Genomic DNA, 20,432 nt, shown 5'->3' with positions numbered 1-20,432 from the left:
GACGTTTTTGCCTCGGGTAACCCGATCTCGGTCGTATGCGCAACGTATATTATAATGTGTAAACGGGAAGACAGGACGGATTTTTTGATAAATAATTACGTCGCGGCGACGCGTTTTAATTACAAGGATGCGCACGGCCGTGTTCTGGCGGCTTCGTCGGATATAGACGAGATAATGTTGTTGTTGTTATTATTATTTTATATTTTTCTCTCAGCCGAGCTGAGTACAGATTCCGATCACCTCCACGCATCTTTTCCTCTTCGCCCGTTGTGCATCCTCGTCGGAACTCGTCGTACACTTCGAAAGCGATATTAACTATTCTACGATACACTCACTCCGTATCCCGTCGATGATCGGAAACGTCGTCACCCACCAGAGTCCTATCATGCTAATATTCTTAATTTTCTCACACGCAAGTATTATACACCTATATTGTTTCTAGAATAATAATAATAATAGTATTATACGATGCGTTTGATAGTTTTTTACGTTTTAAAATATAATATGGGTTTCCAAAAATAAAGCTACTCGCGCGGTGCGCACCCGACCAACGCGAAATCATAATACACGCCACTCAATCGTTATCTGGTTAGTCCACGTGATCGGATAAAATATAATATATTTGATCGTAAACGTAATGTTTTCACATCGATGAAATAATTTATTGATTAATGTTTTTGAATTTGTAAATAACAAAAATCGTCTTTCGATGACTTCCATAATATAATCATAGATAATAGATACATGGGTATTGGGTATGCCATTAACACTGTGTGGGGTCGCGGTCTTTTTTGTGGAAGAGAGAAAATATATTATACTGTTTTCTATGTTGCATAAGCTACTATTTAAGGTTATGTTCAAATAAAATCACCGATATAATCATAATAACCATCGTCGATATGTTTTAAAATGATAATGAAACATATTTACACTATAATGTAACGTCAAAATTGATAGGAATGAATTATCGCTCCAATAGCCTATCCAGTATCCATCTCTTTAATCTTTATTATCTTGAATATCATGATATCTGTTTTATCTCCCGCCCTATTTTTATGTGTGGGACATTTGTCAGTCTTATATAATAATATGTGATATGTCTGCGAGGGACGACACACGATATGTGCAACACACCCGAAGAGTGTTACCATATTATTAATATTCGTTTAAGACACAATTTTTTTGTTAACGGCGTAGGTATATTATTATTATTTTTGTTGTACGGTCGTTGCGGGTTTAATATAAATTATAAATTATAATACATAATGTAAGCGATGTGGTCATGTACAGTGGTTAGTGTTGGTTAATGGTTTTTGTGGTGGTCGCGGTTGGCAGCGGTGTTTAACGCGTGTGATTTTCTTACACGCACTCTCCGGTGTTTCGATATCAATAATGGTTTTCCCCGCGTTTATTTATTACTCACGATTCGACGTGCATCTGAGAAAAGCTTAATTTTTGTTAGCTAAGCGGCGCATTTTTCATTAATTGTCGCCGCCATACTGACCGTCCTAATATTTACGTATTTTAATGTAAACATGACATAAACACTGAAAACAAAATTAAAAAGAATCTTTTTGTATGATGACTTAGCGTTTTAATTTATTTCTAGTTAACTGTTCTGTTTTTAACACGTTGGCAACTTTGGTATAATTGATGTTATTACGACGTGGAGTAGGCAATTGATTGCTGCTTACGTTAAAAAATATGTACATACACTGATGGTTGGCTTCAGCTGTTTGGTACAATTATTTTTAAAAATGTTTCTTTTTGGCACCGAATAGCGAGTACAATAATAATATTAACGTTATGGTTCGTCGCCGTTTTACCAAAGCTGTTTGTACACTGACTCGTAATCAATGTTGCGCTTTCCTAGACGAACAATTTATTTCCGGTCGACCGCTACGTCGATCACTAACCGCCGCCGCCGTGATGGACAAAGTGTGTATTTATTTGAAATGTTAATAAACATTCGTACATTCAAAAAATTTAAACGGAACTGAAATGACTGGGTGACGCGGCGGTCCTTGCTGTTATCGCTTGCGTTTTCCGTTTCGGATATCCTCCCAAGTGCGACGAATCTTTTTCCTGCTTTTATCGTCGACAACAACGCAATCATTTCAATAGTGGTCCTTCGTTCACCGTCCTTGTTCTTAATTACTTGGTTTTTTTTTTTTTTGTTAAACATCGTGTAACCCTACGTTATTAACGTCAATACGAGTGTTGTTGGTAGTTGGTGTGATGTCGGTGTAGGCCGGGGAAGGGGGCTTTTACGCTGCGGAAGAGGTGGTGGTGTGTACGGACAATTATTATTAATCACAGACGTCGATAATTATAATATAGTGTAGTATACGTCACAAATATGCAGTTATGAAAATTGCGCTAGATATATAATAATCGACGTGCATTAAAGAAATTAAAAAACCGTTCGCGCTTATTATACGAAAATGGTGGTCTACTGTTCCGACTATAATCGCGCTGACGCGACGTGTACGTTGGAAAATGCATTTTATTGTTTCGCGCTCACGGAAAATGTCGATCTGTTCGTTTTTATGTGCGCCGGAACGTAAATAACAATCGAGAATGATCTGGGCGTGCTTACCTATACAGCCGCTAATCCTACATTATTCGCCCATTGTATATTATTACAATCGAACGATAACTGCATCACAAGCGTTTGTGGGTGTAAATCCCCCCGGAGCCTTTTTTCTGCAGAGTTATGTCTTATGACGTTCATTTTCGACAAAATCGTTTTTAATTATCGTTCAGATACCAAGAAAAAATGATTCATTTCAATCTACGGTCGTGACATTTTCGCCAACTGTTGATTTTACAATATTTAACAGATTTAGGATACATGCTTGTAATATACTTTAATGATTTAGTCTCAAATATGGCTGCAACTTAAGTTTAGTCATTAAAATGCCCATATAGTTAGTGTTTGGAGTTTGGACGTTCTTCGGTATTTAATATTGATAAAAAAATTACAACAATTTTATTGCCGTGTGCCGCCAAGACTGGTAAAACTATGGGTACATGATATTACAATAGTATCATATAATGTGGGTTGGACTCGCGGGTATGACGTACGTAGATGATTACCATTATCGTTATAATATAATATACTACGTTTTTGTCACAATTTAAACATTTTCGTTGCTATTGTCGCGACTGCCGTATAGATAACGATTTATAATATTAATAATATAAATAATATATTTTTAGTCCACGCGGCACGGCTTTAAAACGCGACGGTTTGTGTTCTTTTCGTCAATGGGTTTTCGGTGTGCGACGACGAGAGAAACAGCGCCACTGAGACTGTCTTATCGTTATCGCTTCTCGCTTGACATGTTTACGGCAGGCCACGCGTTTATATTGTTCGGAAATCGTGTCATATTATTTTTATTTTTGGCTGTTGACGATGACGCGCGCACCCACCGCGCACACCCACCGCGGACGAGATCACCATTTGATTATACTGTTGGGATTTTCACAGACAGTGTTCCGTGTGCCGAAAATACTGCTAATGTCATATATTATTATTATAAGGACGTGTCGGCTGCGAATCGCGAAAAATTTAGTCGTCGTCGTCGTCATCGTCGCCACGCCGCCGACGATCGACGATTAGACCGACGGGCAACGAGTTATTGACACCTGTTATTATTTGCACGCAACACACGGCTAATAACGGACTCGGGGCTCGAGGTTACGTATTATCAGAAAAAAAACGATACGAAAACAAAATTAATAGCTCTTTCCGAATCTTCTGAACGTAATATTATTATATAAACGTATTGAACGACGCATATTATTTAAATTTTGGATCCGACGGTGGGACTGCTCGAGTTATGACCGAACGCGTTTGCTTATTGTTTTTAACCATTTAAAATTTTTATTTTTTTCCTTCTTTTTATTCGGAACGCCTCTAGAGACACGCGTGCATTAACCGCCGCCGTCGCAATGCAGTTGGGGAGTTACGATGATAATATTATATATGCCATATAATATTATCCTTGGGTGAAATCGGTATTCGTCGATGTGTGTGTGTGTGTGTGGACTATACATGGGTAATATTTTTGTATAATATAATATTAATATAATTTATTTCGTCGTCATCGTCGTTGAACGGCCAACGATCAGTGGACAGGATGAGTGGTGTGTGGAACGGGGCGGGGGGATACGGTCACTCGATATGTTTTATTATTATTTATTATTAACGACCGTTTATGCGTATATGGTGGTATACGTTACGCGCGTGTTCGTACACCGACGGCGACGATTTTCTACTCGGGTCGAGACGGCGGCGGGCTTTATTTTTTATTATTGAGAATGCGTTTTTTTTTTCGCGTCGACCGTTGATATTGATAAGCGCGGCGCGTTTGGCGCGAATCGATTCAAGAACAATAATTCATATTTTATTATTATCGTAACAGTATTACAATAATAAGTTTTCCGTGCGTTTTTGAAATCTCAAAAATGTCGTCGATTAGTAAGGTTAACCAACCAAAGATCAACTAACCCGCGGGGACGTTCAAGTTGAAAAACAAATGAAAAAAACAGTAAACATATGTGGACACTTCTATAAAAATTCGCATCTCTCAAAGACAAGCGCGCAAAATCGAGCTTGGTAAATAATGTAAACACGAAATAATTGCGCAAAACATTATTATGTCGTGCAACGTTTTAATTCGTTGACAGGCTTTATATACCTCCCCTCCATCTGCGGAAGTACGTACTATCCCTTCCCACGTGGGATACATATCTCAATTGGCACGTACGGACCTTGGGTAGACGCGCAAAAAATCTACACGCGAATAGACAAGGTCGAAACAACGAAATTTTTTTGCCACACACACACAATTTTCGGCACAAAGACAATGTCGTATCGTCGTACGCAAGCGCAATTTAATGTTATTTTTTTTTTTTATTATTTTACTTTCCTGTTCTCTTTTAATATTATATATACAACCAGTCGACGCGAGTTCATTACCTAATAAGTCCTATCAGGTATATATTATAATAAAATCCTAATAATATAGGTAATAATAATACATTAACGCGTTATGATGTTTTGCTATATTTTCCAATTTTTTTCATTTATGCTTTACACGTGTGTATATTTCCCGGACGATATTCTTATGCATATATATACATATATATTACGATATAGGTATCAATTGCACGGGAGTGATAAATTTTGATTAAGCGTTTTTTATTTCCCATAGCCCGGTGGCAACGTGCCAATTACCCGGGATCCTAGAACCTGCGGTAATCTACACAGAATGTTGTTCTATAAGCCGTTTGATGTTAAGTTTCGAGTAATATTATAATAATATGACGTCGTCGACGTCAGAGTCGCGAGCAAGCCAGTACAAATTATTCGTAAATTACCTGTCGTCGTCACGTATTAAAACTTAATTAAAACGTAATTCTATGGTATTCAAAATTCGGACACCCGCGATTGATAGATCAATGACGCGCTACGAGAAATTCTGTCTATTTTCGAAATCGCCACAGTCACGACGACAACGACGACGATTAATTTTCACGTAAATGAGTGTGTGATTTTTTTCTCTGTTCTGGCCACCGCCAGCACAGATTGATTTTGATCATCGCGCTGGTAAGTACATTGCACACGGTTCAAACGAGTCTCCCCTCTCCGGTTACTCGTCTGATGCATACACCGACCGACCGTCGGCGTCGGTGATTAAAATTCTATTTCTTATATAAAAGTCGTCGGTTTTTAATTTTCTAATTTATTATTCCCCACCACGGGCGCCGTAAAACGGAACGGACACACGCACTAAAAAAAACCGAAAAGAAACAACCCGAAAACCCTATCCTTCAATTACGTGTACATGCGTTTCGGGTTTAACAACATTCCAACGTCCATTGTCGGCATCCGGGCCCCTCGTCTCTCTGACAACAACCCGGTTAGTGGTACCACCGCCGCTGCCGAAGACTACGACCTGGCTCCACCCACAATCTTCTCCGAACGCATTATACATTATAATGTACAGCCTGAGATGCTCATCAATCTCGCAATAAAATCTCTCACCTCCGAGCCACCTCCAAGCCTAAGCCAATGGTCGTCGTCGTTATCCCTTGGGTAATTGACTGCTGCCGCGCCACGGCGGCGCGAGGAAACGCTATTATGTATATATCATCCCTCGCGATTGGGACTCGGATAAATACTCTCGACCAGTCAGCCAGCCACCTGGAGGCACATTCCATCGGTGGTAGTATATAATATATATATGTATACTATAGTCTTTATGATTGCTGCACGCACACATAATGTATATATATATATACATAGCATAGCATTCCCACGTATTATTATTATTATTATCGTCGTCGAAGTCTTAGTCCAGGTCTCTCTACCTAATTTATAAATTAATTTCTCGCCTTGTTCGATCGCGCGTCTTAGACGCCGCCGCCAGCACCCCGTGACACACGTGTGCGGCGGCGCTCTGTTTAATTTAGTGCCTCGTATAGTCGTTTTTCGTGTCCTGCGAACGGGTCGACCGGACGCATATATCACGCGCGGTCCAAAGGAAATGTCCGAAAACGCCGCCACTTGTCGTCGTTACGCGGTCTGTGCATGTTACAGGTCCTATACGTATACCGAGAACACATAGTCCCAAATAACAAAACGGTGGTCCCCCGGAAACTGTGTATTGTATATACAAAAACCCGCCGCCGCCGCCGTCGGTTTCTTCCCATGGTTGTCGTAAAAATTATTTATATTTTATCTACCCCATTAATGATTTCACTCGACGAACGAGAACACTGCAGCTCGCAGCCACTTCGCGTCTTGTGTTGTAGTTGAGTACCTCACCTATAATACATAATATACCTACCTCCATGCAACGCAATAGTGCCTACACATTATTATTATAATGGTACATGAAGGCGCATTGTTTATGCACAGTGTTTGCGGCGTGTGTGAATGCCGCGACCGCCTCCACCGGTATTGTCCGAGACAATAAAACCATCACACATCAAAACAAGGGAGGATGGTCCTCTTCCTGAATTTTTTTTCTTCTTCAAAAACGTGTTGAATTTTATTATGTCGGGTGGGAGCGACGTGTTTCGTGTGTAATCGTGTCTCGACTTTGGCACCCTGTAATTACTCGTCAACGTCAACGACGATTTGACTTGAGGCGACACGACACCGGTTTTTTTCGACAAAAAACGGATAATTTCATAATTATATTGTTTTACAACTGATGTAAATTATGTAATATCAAAAACAACTGAGCAACGTGGTGCCGTATTATAATTTTTATAAATGTTCTTATGGATTTATGTTACTTATCATCTCTATAATCGATCTTTATTGTTCCGTTGACTGTTGTGTGATGTGTTTGCTTTACGACACAAAAGTCTTCGCTTCTTCTAATAATTATTCCAATCGACTGCGCGTAAGAACGATATTTCGATATTTAGTGAGTTAGCTAAATTTAGTAAGAAAACATCCGTATAATGAATACGTATATTATGATTTATTATGTATAGTATTCAAACTTCAAAGGTTGCTTGTACTGTGGAAAAAACATGTAATACGCATTATATCAAACATTTTATATTTATCAATATTCTTTTCCGGTTCACAGATGATAAACGGTGATTACGAGTGAAGAATAACTCGTGTAAATAAACAGCGTTCACGAATTAGTCGAAAATAATATGACGATAAAAATGGTAATAAAAATAATAGGTGTTGGTTTATTTGGAACTCTGAGTACACGAGTACAGTTTGTTGCAATTATTTTTTATTATTATAATTGAACGGTTGCGTTCTCGTTCTCCGAAAACCTACCAACTTATGCGTATAATTCATACGCTTAATAATATGAGTATAATATTATAATTATGTGTCTGGTACTCGAGCGTTCAAATCGAAAACGTTATTAGTTAGGTACTAATTATAAAAACTACGTTGTGTTATTAAATATATTATTAAATTGATTATCCCACACGACTTAGTATTATATATTAAATACATTTTATATTTTATATTCATAATTAGTATAGGTATATTCTATTTTACTTGGTGTTGTAAACGTTGTGTGTTATTTTTGTTGCGCAGGTCTGCGAAGAGCAAAAGTGCCAAGAAGACATTTTTCCATTGGCCGTCAACTATATGGACAGGTTCCTGTCGGTAAATCCGATCAATAAAAATCACCTACAGCTGCTGGGCACCACTTGCCTGTTGGTCAGTTCTAAACTTCGAGAGTCCGACTGCCTTACCGTCGACCTTTTGGTTCTGTACACGGACAATACCATTACTTCTGAAGAATTGTTGGTAAGTCGTCTGCTCGTTATATTTTCACGTTCAAGTTATCATTATAATATTGAACCCGATGGTCGGTGTTTTCTTGTCTCCCTCGCCAGTTCATTGTCAATTGTCATTGCAAACCCATTGTTTTGGTGTTGTCTCCGCTTACAATCGTTTGTTTGTGTTCGACGACTCGAAACTATTTATTTTTTTATGTTTTCTTGAGTAATGGATATTATTTTGGGGTATTTTTCTGTTAAATTTGTTCTAATAATAATGACGTGTATTTTTTTATGCATCCGATAGTTCAAACATATTTTGTAGTTATTTTTCAACTATAAATATCTTAGTATCAGGAATGAACTTGAAATCGGGTTTTATTATTAGGTTTTTTTTCGTCAGATATTATTTCAAACGCATTATTATAATCTCGATGTTATTTTCGCAAAAAAAAAAACTGTCAATTATGCACAGTGGATTCATTCATTTTGGTATACAACATAATAGACATAATGAATTATGAAATACACGCTTTGTTGAATTTGTTTTCTGTTTTTTTTTTACGTAAATCGGCGTAGTGTTTAGTATTCGGTGTTGCACACAGACCGCCAACGTATTTTAACGATGAATTACACAAATACAAATAAACTGAAATTCGTTTGGTCGATTTGGCTCGGATAAAAGAAACATTTTATTTATGTTCGTGTGTGTGGAAATGATAAAAAATAATATGTTTCATCGAATTCATATCGTCGCGTATTTTGCTTGGTATGTATTCGATTCAATCGGTTAGAAAACATAAAATTTAAAAACTACGTCACGAACGCTGTCCGTTTGGTGGTACCGTGGTGGTATGTGTAGGTATGTGATTTCGTGCCTTAAAAACGTAAAAAACCAGTCGGACGGCGATTACTTTGTAATTCCATTTCCATTTACCATCTATATACCCATTTTAGAATGTTTACATATTTTAATACGGCGTTTAATCGATTGTCCATAATATTGTGATAGATTCGGAATAAATATCCAGCGTGGTGGCCGGTTGGGGTTTGCAGAAATAATAATAGTCATATACCGCGTAGAAATACGAAAAAACTCGTAAGTCTTGCGTCACGAAGGTGGGTGGGGGAGGTCAAAGGGGATAGCGTAATTTCGGGGTATACCCTTTCACGTGAATGTCTAGCGACGAAATAAGATCTCTCCGCCGTCGTTGGGAATTAATATTGTTGTGCGGGCTACTCCGACGCGCGCGAATCATGTGTGTGGTGTGACCGGCCGACTTGGTAGTTTGTACTATACGCTCAGCTATTATAATTTTTTTTTTCGCGCGTATCGTATTATTTTTGTGTCGCAGTTGCGTGTGCGATCTCCGTGCAACAACAGTCGGCGCGATATATTCGGGGAGAACAAAATAATGTGTATCGATTGAAAAATAAATACCAAAGAAGCCACGACCGAATCCTCCCTCTCTATGGTCGGTGTGTTTTGGATGTAATTAACGGCGGGTGTGGCGCAAAGGTGAGGCGGAGACGGGTAAATTTCCGGAGTTTGTGTGTACCCGCGCGCGATATTAGACTCCGCCACCGCAGACGAACACAAAATTGGGCGACAAAAAAAAAATATCTGAATAAATTATCATCGACCAAGAGTGGTGTTACCACCGCGTAGCCGCCGTCATCGATTATCGTCGCCGTGAGAGAGTGTACCTACTTTTTTTTTTATATAGGAGTTATGCTAATAAAGGGCGGTGGCGGCGTGTGGTACACGCCACGGCGGCGCAGGAAACGTTAGCCAGTTTTTTTTAAATTCCTTCTATCTCCCGCGCGCGTGCGAGTGTGTGTATATTATGTGTGTCCTTCGTGATTTGGGCGCGCGCAGAAGACCACCACAATGGGTGTAAAGTGTGCTAGACAGAGCGAGAGAGTGTTTATGAAGGAGAAGAAACTATCGCTGGCTCGCGCGTTCACACTACTACCACCGCTTATACTATATCGTATATTATATGTATATTGTATATTATGTATAACAACCGAAACGAGAATGGTCGAAAAACCGAAATATTATTACCGCGTGTCGTCGTGGGAGGATTTTGTCGAACAAAAGGCGACGGTAATAATAATTATTATTATTGTAAAGGAGACGGGTTGGGGACGGGATTCGGGAGGGCGTAATAGAAATGAAAATAACGCGTAGTACGTATGATGAAACGAATCGTTTCAAGAACGAAGCGCCGCCGCCGCTGTTGGACACCGCGACCGTGACGTACACAATTGTGGATTATTCGTTAAGATTTGATAAAAAAAAAAAAAATGTCCCCATTGAAACTCTCCGTCGTCGTCTTTGTCGAGTAAGGTTTTAGCATAATCAATCTGTCAAAGTCATTGTAGGAAAAATACGTTTCCTCTTAAAGGTCGACAGTTTTATAATACGCGCCGTGTGTGGGGTTATAGGGACCAGACTTATCGAATATCGATTAACCCGCTCGATCAGATCAAGTATCGGTGGGTAATGGGTATGCGTCGGACGATGGTAAGAATGGTATTACAATAATAACATCGATAGGAATACATTATTATATTTTATACTTACTATACGGTACCGTTAAAAACGAAATCTTTTTATCTCCTCGATCGGTTCTATATTATTATTATTATTATTATTGTCGTCGTAAAACAACAAACACGCAGACGTACGTCGTATTATAAATTGTTTACCTTTTATATGTGCCCGCAGACGAAGTTGTTTTTGTTGTTTAAGCGCGCGACGTCGACCGGATGCCGTCCGTAGTCGTGTTTTCCTGGCCGCCGAAATGTTCGGGTTGGAATTTTTACTTTGTTTCTTTTTTTCATTCGGGCCGACGACTATAAGTCGAATATTATAATTCGACCCGACCGGAGTCTAGTATACGTGCAGAGAAAGGACCGGGTCGGGTCGCGTGCGTACACGCGTATGTGTTGGTGGTGTCTGTCGGGCGTCTTCAGAATATTTTATTTTTTTATTATTATTATTATTATTATTATTGTTGTTGTTGTCCTGTTGTAGCTTTGTGCCCTGCGGGTGGGTGTATTGACGACACTATTATTACCACGATTATTACTACGTATCGCTGGTCGCATATAGTCGGAGCCAGAGAGCAGACTTAGCGCTCGGCGTCTAGAAAAAAAAAAAGAATACGTGTTTACCCCTTCGCGCCCACATCCCGAAAAAAAATACCGTCTACACAAGAAATGATTATTATACACATATACACGTATATAGTTCACACTGTCGCCGACGCCACTAGTCGTTTGTTATTGAAATTATTATTTCTCGGCCAGGTCCGTCGTTGTATATAGTGCGCGCGTATTGTGTGTAATACACGCTAGCCGATGTGTATTGTTGTTTTTATTATTATTATTATTATTATTGTGCTTAGATGCCGCCGCCGACGCCGCCGCCACGTATAAGGAAATCGTGATAATGCGTTCGCGCCACTTTGTTTTTTTTATTCTCTCCTTTCAATAAAATCCTTCCTCCGAGTCGGGTCGCGAGCGAGTACAATGTTTATCGATTCGGACGCACCAAGAGCAGCAGCCTCGCAGGTTATTATTACCGCCACTGCCGCCGCCGCCGTAATAATATCGTATACGCACAATATATTATAATACCTATACTATAATACGTATCTCTCGTCTCACGCGTGGTCCTTAAGCAGGCGCTTGGTTGTTTGTTCGGTTTTTTTATCCTCGCGATGACTCGTTTTCGGTGGGCGTTACGGGCTGCACCGTATATTATAGTACGTATACGCGCGCGCACTTTAAATCGCATTAATATCCGCCGCCGTTCGTCAAATTGATACGTAACTTAAGAGCCGTGCTTAATGATGAATATTTGTGTGTGTGTGTGTGTGTGTATTTGGTACGCGCGAGTCGTGTCTCCCTCTAATTGACGGTAAACGTGTCTCACGACTACGCAGATCTCGTTAGCACAGCCGCCTCTGGTTAGCGCGTCGTCCTTCCTCTCGTACCCGACACTGTCCCGAAAACATATTTTATCCGAACGGATCTACCAGAAATATTGGGAAACGTCTTCGAAGGAATTGTAATATTTTCTCTCTATCTCTTATTCTCTCTCTTCTTGTAAACCGTTCCATCTCACCTACCGACGGTATTTGTAGGACATAATAATATAATAGAATACGTGTGCATACAAACGTCGTTGTTACGTATTTCGTACGGTCGAAAAGTCTCCGCCACGTGATCGACGGCCGCCGCCACCACGGTACGCGTACACATTTTGGAGTTTCACGCCACGCACCGCAGTCTAAAAAAAAAAAAAAAATTGGTATATTATTCGATAACATGTGTGGATACACCGCACGCATCGACGTTACGTGTTGAATACGAAATGCGACGTTCTTATACAATGTGTGCGTCTCGTATGCGGATGCGTGTGTGGTGCTGCTGGGGCGCATGTGTGTGTTATTCATTGGTTATGACGTGTGTGTAGTGTGTTGTAATGTTTAATGAATGGTGTGTGTAACGATTTTGCGTAAATGTTTCCCGTTTAGGTCCATTCATGTTTCCGGACGATGTCTGTTCGTCTGTAAAAACAAATACTGTCGGCCGGTCGGGGTCCCGTGTCTGTATGTGCGTGTGTGTGTGTGAACGGTCAAAGAAGGGCGAAAAAAAAACGTGTCACATAAAACTAGTGTATTTATCGTTTTTCGGCTTTCATTCATATTATACGGCAACCGCTGCTGATAGTTACGGCATTCCCGTCGGGACGCACACACTTAAAAACGTTATTATTTTTCCTTTGTCCACAAAACTGACGAATATAAAATAATAATCGTAATAGTATACAACAGCTATATTGCAGTATACCACTCTTTACTGTTGCCTACTCTAAAACCTCCTCCTCCGTCGTCTCCTCGTGTACGTGTACACATCAATATAATATAATATAATATATATATGCACAACAAACTATATAATTTTATACCTATATCGCAGTATAGCGTTGTGCCGCTTTTGAAAATGTAATTTAAGATCACTGTTTGTGTCGGGAAACACTTTAAAATTATTTGAAATCCGATTTTATTACGGGCACATAATAATATTACATGTTAACAGTTTACGTAGAATTCACTCCTCGAGATCAATATATACATGTACAGACTCCAAAGGAATGTTGTGCTAAAAAAGCACGTGACCAGTTTTAGATATAAAATTTGGTTTTATTTTTTTATTTATGGGATTAAATCTGTTAGTACATTTTTTTTTGTTTATGTTTTATTATTCGTTCGAAGACCAGTTCTGTTGGCTGCGGGTTATACGATACGCGTACCTTCCAATGTGCAGCGTTGCTCAAGTACCTATGTTTAATGTATTATATATAATATGTATGCATATAAAAACAATACTATTCTGGTACAAACATTTAACGGCGATGACCTTCGACGGTTGCAGAGTAACATTGCTAATTAATTTAATTATTATCTATTTCATACTCACGTCATTCGCCATCTCGTTAATAACACAAAATCAATAGTGATAGAGATATGTAACAGAGGGGGAGAGAGCGCAAACCTCGAGTGGAGTAAGTGATTTTTGAAAGTATAACTTCAACGCAATAGTACACCTTATTATTGTGGTAATGGACTCAATCAACCCCTTCCCCCTCCCCGGAGTGATGCATTTGAAATTTGAATGGACAACAGCGCGTTGTGTGTTGTGTACGCAGGTAGTCGTAGTAGTAAAAGTAGTATTAAAGTAATACATAGATAATACATAATGGATAGGCCATCAGCTGGAAGCGTTCTTGAATTATAAGTTATGGAGTAATATATTTTTTATACCATGAACGAGTCATTTTTTCTTTTCTTTTTTTTATTTAAAAAAAATTATAAATTATTTGAAATTAATAATTATTGTACTTTTATAATTGGAAACAATATGTCAACATACAATTTTAAAATTTCAAATAATCGAATGATTCAAAATTTAAACAGCAAATAATATTTATTTGATAACAACTATTAGTACATACTACATAGTGATAAGTCAGAATGGTTACCTATTGGCTATTGGTTGCTACTGGTAACAATGGTGTTGCTGGGGCATATACTGAAACTTCCGGAACGCCGAGCCGCCCCATGGGTGTTTAGTATAGGAAATAGGAATGGCCCATATCTATATTATAATCTATGTAGTAATAGTCGTGTCACAATTAGGTTAGGTTAGGTTAGTAGGTAGAAGTAGTAGTAGTAGTATAATAATACGCAACAGATGTAATTTTTTTCGCATCCGTCGTGTCGTTTTGCTTTTCCCCGAATCTATTAATTATTATTATTAAGGTCCGGTGAAAAATGTTTTTGAAAGAATGCCGACAATTTTAAATAATATATGGCTTTTGTTGTTGTACAAGGCCCTTGGGTGTGTTTGTGTATTATGTTTAAGGGCGTTGTTGCTAGCCTAAGGGTGCAACTCTACTCTCGACCTGACCCTGGGGTAACTTATACAATGTTCCTACTTATTTATTTTTTCTCTCTGTCGTTTTCTTGTAACTACTCTGAAGCCTACAACCCAAATGGACGAAACGTTGATTTATGATTGCTTGTTATTCTCGAAATTCCATTAATGCACATTTGTTATTATATTGTGTATCCTCGGCCCTCGGTGGATATACACTTACAATATAATAAATTGTATATGAGTATATAACTGTATAGAATCGTTTTTCAAAACTCTGTTGAACAGTGTCAATGGACAATGCGTACACATATATTATGTATTATTATTATACCGTGTGAAACATTGATAACAAATAAAGAAATAAACAATGCCGGTTAATATTGAGAGTTATAGTAGTAATGAAATTGCTGCGAGATAATATTTTCCATATGTTCACGTATTGTATTGTATCCAATTCAGTTGTGATGGTGTATCTTCGGACTGGTTTTATCGTTGACGTAAAAATTGATGACATGAAAGTGTGCTTATTGTTGCAATATTATTGTAGTTGATTCCCTGTCCTAAAATATATTATAACATAATATAAGTATTTCCGAAGTATTTTTATCCTCACTCTACATAATGGGAAACGGTTTTCCCATAACTAAGTTGAAATGTAATTTTTCTTCGTCAAACATTCGTGAAAACAACAACAACAACAACAACCTTATGAAAAATGTCAATCGATATTAATTGCACTGGTACAAAATGGCAGGCATGAATTGTCACCAACATAACTTAATGATGAATATTCCGAATATCGTAATACATTAAATCGTTTTGTTGTGGTCTATAAGTAACAAATATTTTGTTTTATTAAATTAAATTAAAACTTATTAGTTTAAGGTAAATAAATACCGAACCATTTTAAATTATAATGCGTTGCGTTTAAAGTCCAGGGCTTGGACACGTCATAATAACATTATGATTATAACGTTATATTTGACAAAAAAACGATCGACATTTGTAAACGTAATTATTATGGAAAGCGATAATCAAAAATAATTAAATACCGCAAAACAAAACATAACGATTAACAAAATATATTATATTATATCATTAAACAAAACATAACGCAAAACGTAATTAATAGAATTAACGTTGAACGAAAAATAACGCAAAACGAAATATTTTAAAATCCATTTATTTAAAAGTTATATTGGTTTCGTAGAAATATTTATTTCATCCATACGGACATTAAAATTGATTATATTATATTCCGTATCCGGGCCATTACCTGCTCGCATTAGTTAATATTAATAAATTGAATAGGTATTAACACAATTCTAAATAACGATAAATGTAAAACTTGTATAACGTTTTATTTCTGAATAACAATAAACGCAAAAATTGTGTAACGTTTTAATCATAAATAACATAAAATGGAATTTTTTTTCAAATACAAGCCCTGGTTTAAGCTGAAATGCAAATATAGTGCTTCAAAAATTTGTTCCTTTAGAATTTTGCCTCGAGGCTTCCCGCAACATAGAAGATTGTTTTTTGTGCATAAATTATAATTTTTTGCCAACAGGAAGTCAGCCTAATTGTGCACTTCGTAAATGAAACCACATTAAAAATAGGTCCGTTTTGTTTTTCATGTTGTGCCGCGCTGTTTTGAAACTATATCGAGACTTCAAAATATTATACACACACTCAAACAAAATAAGTCTTCTTGGGTTACATCATTTTCGTGAAATGAACAAGAGGATTTATAATTCGTCTCCCGCAGGTCGGACGGAGCTGCAATAATCGCATTATTCGGCGTTGCACGGTTTTTTTTAAACAATTTGTACTTTTCTGCGCTGTTTTCGAAATCCGAAATGTTTAATAATTCTTCACGGAAACAGACGAGTTATTATTTTCTCAGTCAATACCGTTCTCAAAATACCAGTGACCTCAACAATCAAAAAATAATAATATCCATCAGAATAATGTACCGCGATTGTGATGTTCGTCTGCCACATAATCATTTTTTGTATTATTATTTACGGTTCTGGCTTCTCACTGCGCTGTGCAGTCGGTTGAATGCTTGCGCGATCGTCGTCTGATGAGACACTTCCGGCGAGTAATTATTATAATATATATCATTGCGAATTGGCCTCAGTGTATATTTTGTTTTTTTTCTGGCTGTCTCTGACGAGTGTCATTTTAACGTCGTATTAACGTCGTCGATGTACACTAGATTACGCGAATTACAATAACAATAACTAGGTATGATAATAATCATAATAATATACAAAAATACAATACTTGAGACGCGCACGGTAGACGGCGGCTTCATTCATCGGAAAACGCTGTGTGTGTGTTAACAATATTTAAATTTTCAAGCTAGTTATGATCATTTTTAAACAATAATATTTTACATACTCTTATAATAACTCGTTTAAAAATTAAATTATTGTAAAAACCAACACGTGGACTAGCAGATAAAGCTAGAACATTTTGTTTGATAAAAGAGCAATTCACTCTGATATTTTAAGCAACGAACACGAAATGTGAACGACTGATTTTGGTATGCGTTGCGTGTTAGTTGAACGGGGACAACACCACGTGCGGGTGTACGACGACGTCCTCTCCGACATATTTTTATTGCTGAAACTCGGTCGCGCGATCGTAGGTATCGCGTTACACATTATCATCCTATAATATTATTATACTATAAATATTGCGATAACACAAATAATATCTCGCCACAGTGTGCGGTCCGATCGGGCGATCGTCTCGTCGAGATTTCGTCAAAACCGTCCGCGGTAGTGCTCGGCGGCGGAGGATTAGGTGGTGGTGGGAGGTCGAGGAGGCGGCGCGTCAAATGCACGGTCCGTTCAATAATAATAATAATAATAGTAATAATAATAATAATAATAATAATTATACACTCGTCGTCTCACCGCCACCGACTCTCATGGCTCGCGCGCCGTGCGTCTTTGTCGGTGGGAGGGGAGTCAGCGGGGGGGGGGGGGGGGGGGGTGAGAGCGGGGTGATACGATGATCGTGTGCGGCGCGGTGCGGTGCGGCTGTCAGATAAATTTTATGAATGAAACGCATTCCAAGTACACACACACGGTGCAGCGGCCATATAGTATATATAAATGTGTATATATTTTATACATGAATTATTTATATATATATATATATATGTGTGTTTGTATATAATTTGTATATATATATATATTAAACATACATATTTTATATATATATAATATTATGTAGTACTAACCATATGACTGGGACCCCGTCGTCGTACGCACATGTATAATAATAATAATAAAAATATATATAATACGATACAAGTCTGCGCGCGGCGTTCACCATTATAAATTATTATTATTATTATTATTATAATATTGTATACACCGTGCGCGCAACGTGTTCTCATTAGCATTCTCTCGGCGCGTCATGTGCGAACCATCGCGGACGTCGTCGGTCGGACCATCGAAACGATTATTATATAATATATTATTATTTCGATCGGGTGTTCAATTTTTCGTGTTCTTCTTCACGCTTGTCGAAAGTTATATAGCTGCACCGCGCAGTTATACAAACCTATATTGCAGACCTATAATATGAAAAAAAAAATTGGGGCTTTCCTCTCAAAATTATATAATGTAGCGCAGTAATAAAAATATAAAATTGGTTACGAATTGATGAAATTAGTAAAACTATTTACAACATTTCTGACTCGTCTATAATTTCTTTAGCGTCTATCTCCGAGGTTATCTTATAAACGAAATTTCAAATTTATAAATATCGGGTCCTTTTAGAAAGAATTACTTTCATAGGGCATGTACCTCCAGTGCACGCCTATAACACTGTTTATAATGTAGCGCATTCAAAGGGACCCGATCGAATTTAGCGGTTTTCACATCGGTTGTCGCCGTCATTGTCTCCCCAGTCCGCCGCCGAAGTTTTGTTAATGGTTTTCTTACATTCAATATTTCGACAATTTTCGGCTCGCGTGTGGTGTATAATAACTGAAATATTATTTTATTGAACAATGTCTTAGACGTTCGCTGTTTCAGGAAATTTGAGAAAAACTAGTCAAATAGTCAAATCGTATCTGATAGTTTTTGTGGGTTCAGATTGTCGCCGAGCCAAGCTTTTCATTGCGTACGACTTCTACCGTCCGCAGTGTATTTAATAACGATGAATGCATGTCTTATACAATTATTACGTTTCGTCGAGATCGTAACGACGAGGCTTGTTAGTTTTTTTATTGCCAATGACGATATTTCAAGGGGATAGAAACTATATATTCCGGTGCGTAATTCAATCGTAACGAGGCGACCGTAAGGTAAGCCGAAACTATTGTGCGTCGCCCTGGTAGAAAATTTAAATATCGTACCTACATTCACAGCGATATTATTATATCAATTATTATAATATCAAAGGCTTTTGTCAATATTATAACTTTGCTAATTTCTCTTGCGAAACGACCAGACGACGACGACGACGACGAATAGGCATAATTTTCTTCAGTGTGATGATCATACACATGAAACGTGTGCTTTGTGCGCAAATAAAAACCGAAAATATTATCCATAAAAAAAAACTGACAACACATACTAAACCCTATAACATTATGACGAGGAAGTTTATATTATAGTCGTTCTTCACACAAAAAAAAAATGAACATTATTATATGCAATGTGTTGGCGGCATATATGATATTCTATATTATTATTATTATTATTTAGCCTTCTAATTTGTCAATCGTCGCGGATGTCGAAACATCACACTGCGTTATCGGCCAATGGCAGTACAATGATAGATGTTACATCCGCTTTAGAAACCAAATTAAAAAAAAACCATAATATTATTGTGTATTCCATTATAAATGATCTTTGGTTTTATTTCTTTAATTTCGGTGGTTTGTGGTTATATGATGATAATAATAATAAAAAAAAAAACATTAATCGAATAATAATAATATGTATCTATACCGCCATCGTCTCTATTTCCTGTATCGAACAATAATCATTATTATTACATTTTATACAACAACAACGCTCGTGGAATTTTATGTTGATCTATTTTATCATCCGGCGTACCTATGTGGGGAGGTTAAGCACCGTGGGTACATACATTCTAAAAAAAAATGTTATGGTGCGTTGAAATCGATTTTCTTATTGCTATATTGTCGTAGTCGAACGCCAAATTAATAATAATATCGATCGTACCTACATTGTTAATACCTAATCACTTTTTCCATATTATGAAACATGCAACTATTGCATTTAAAAGTGTTAAAAAAATTGTTAAAATAAACAATAGATAATTATTAATTTATTTTTCTTGATATAATTAATTGTTTTACTTATATACCTATATAAGTGACTGTAGGAATGTATTTATTTTGTTTTAGAATAGTTAGGTACTGATATAAATGTATCGATGAATTTTTTGAACTCGCTTTCGTTTCTTTATTTGAATTTACTCGGCCGTATAGGGTGTAATCTATATAAATATTGCATAATAATATATAATATGCTTTACACGCACGCACACCATATACATATAACGCGTTCGTAATGTATTTACAAAAGGTACACCTAAAGAGTTTTTCCCATTAGAAATAAATTGAAAATAATCACATCACATCTATACAACGCTTGCTGTGTGTAGTACCTATGCATATATATTTTGTATATGTATATCTA

The 20,432-nt window shown here is 37.4% G+C and overlaps 1 protein-coding gene across 1 annotated transcript in view; it reads left to right on the top strand.

The window, feature by feature from the left end:
• Positions 1-20,432, top strand: part of LOC132934148 (G1/S-specific cyclin-D2-like) — a 60,946-nt gene that overhangs the window by 14,919 nt on the left and 25,595 nt on the right. The window contains exon 2 of the mRNA XM_061000424.1: positions 8,093-8,308. Coding sequence (XP_060856407.1) covers positions 8,093-8,308 — 216 coding nt within the window. The remainder of the gene's footprint in view (positions 1-8,092; positions 8,309-20,432) is intronic.

Source organism: Metopolophium dirhodum, chromosome 1 (genome assembly GCF_019925205.1).
Source record: "Metopolophium dirhodum isolate CAU chromosome 1, ASM1992520v1, whole genome shotgun sequence".
Classification (NCBI taxonomy): domain Eukaryota; kingdom Metazoa; phylum Arthropoda; class Insecta; order Hemiptera; family Aphididae; genus Metopolophium; species Metopolophium dirhodum.
Note: the sequence above shows the minus strand (reverse complement) of the source record. Positions and strands in the feature narration are given on the sequence as shown.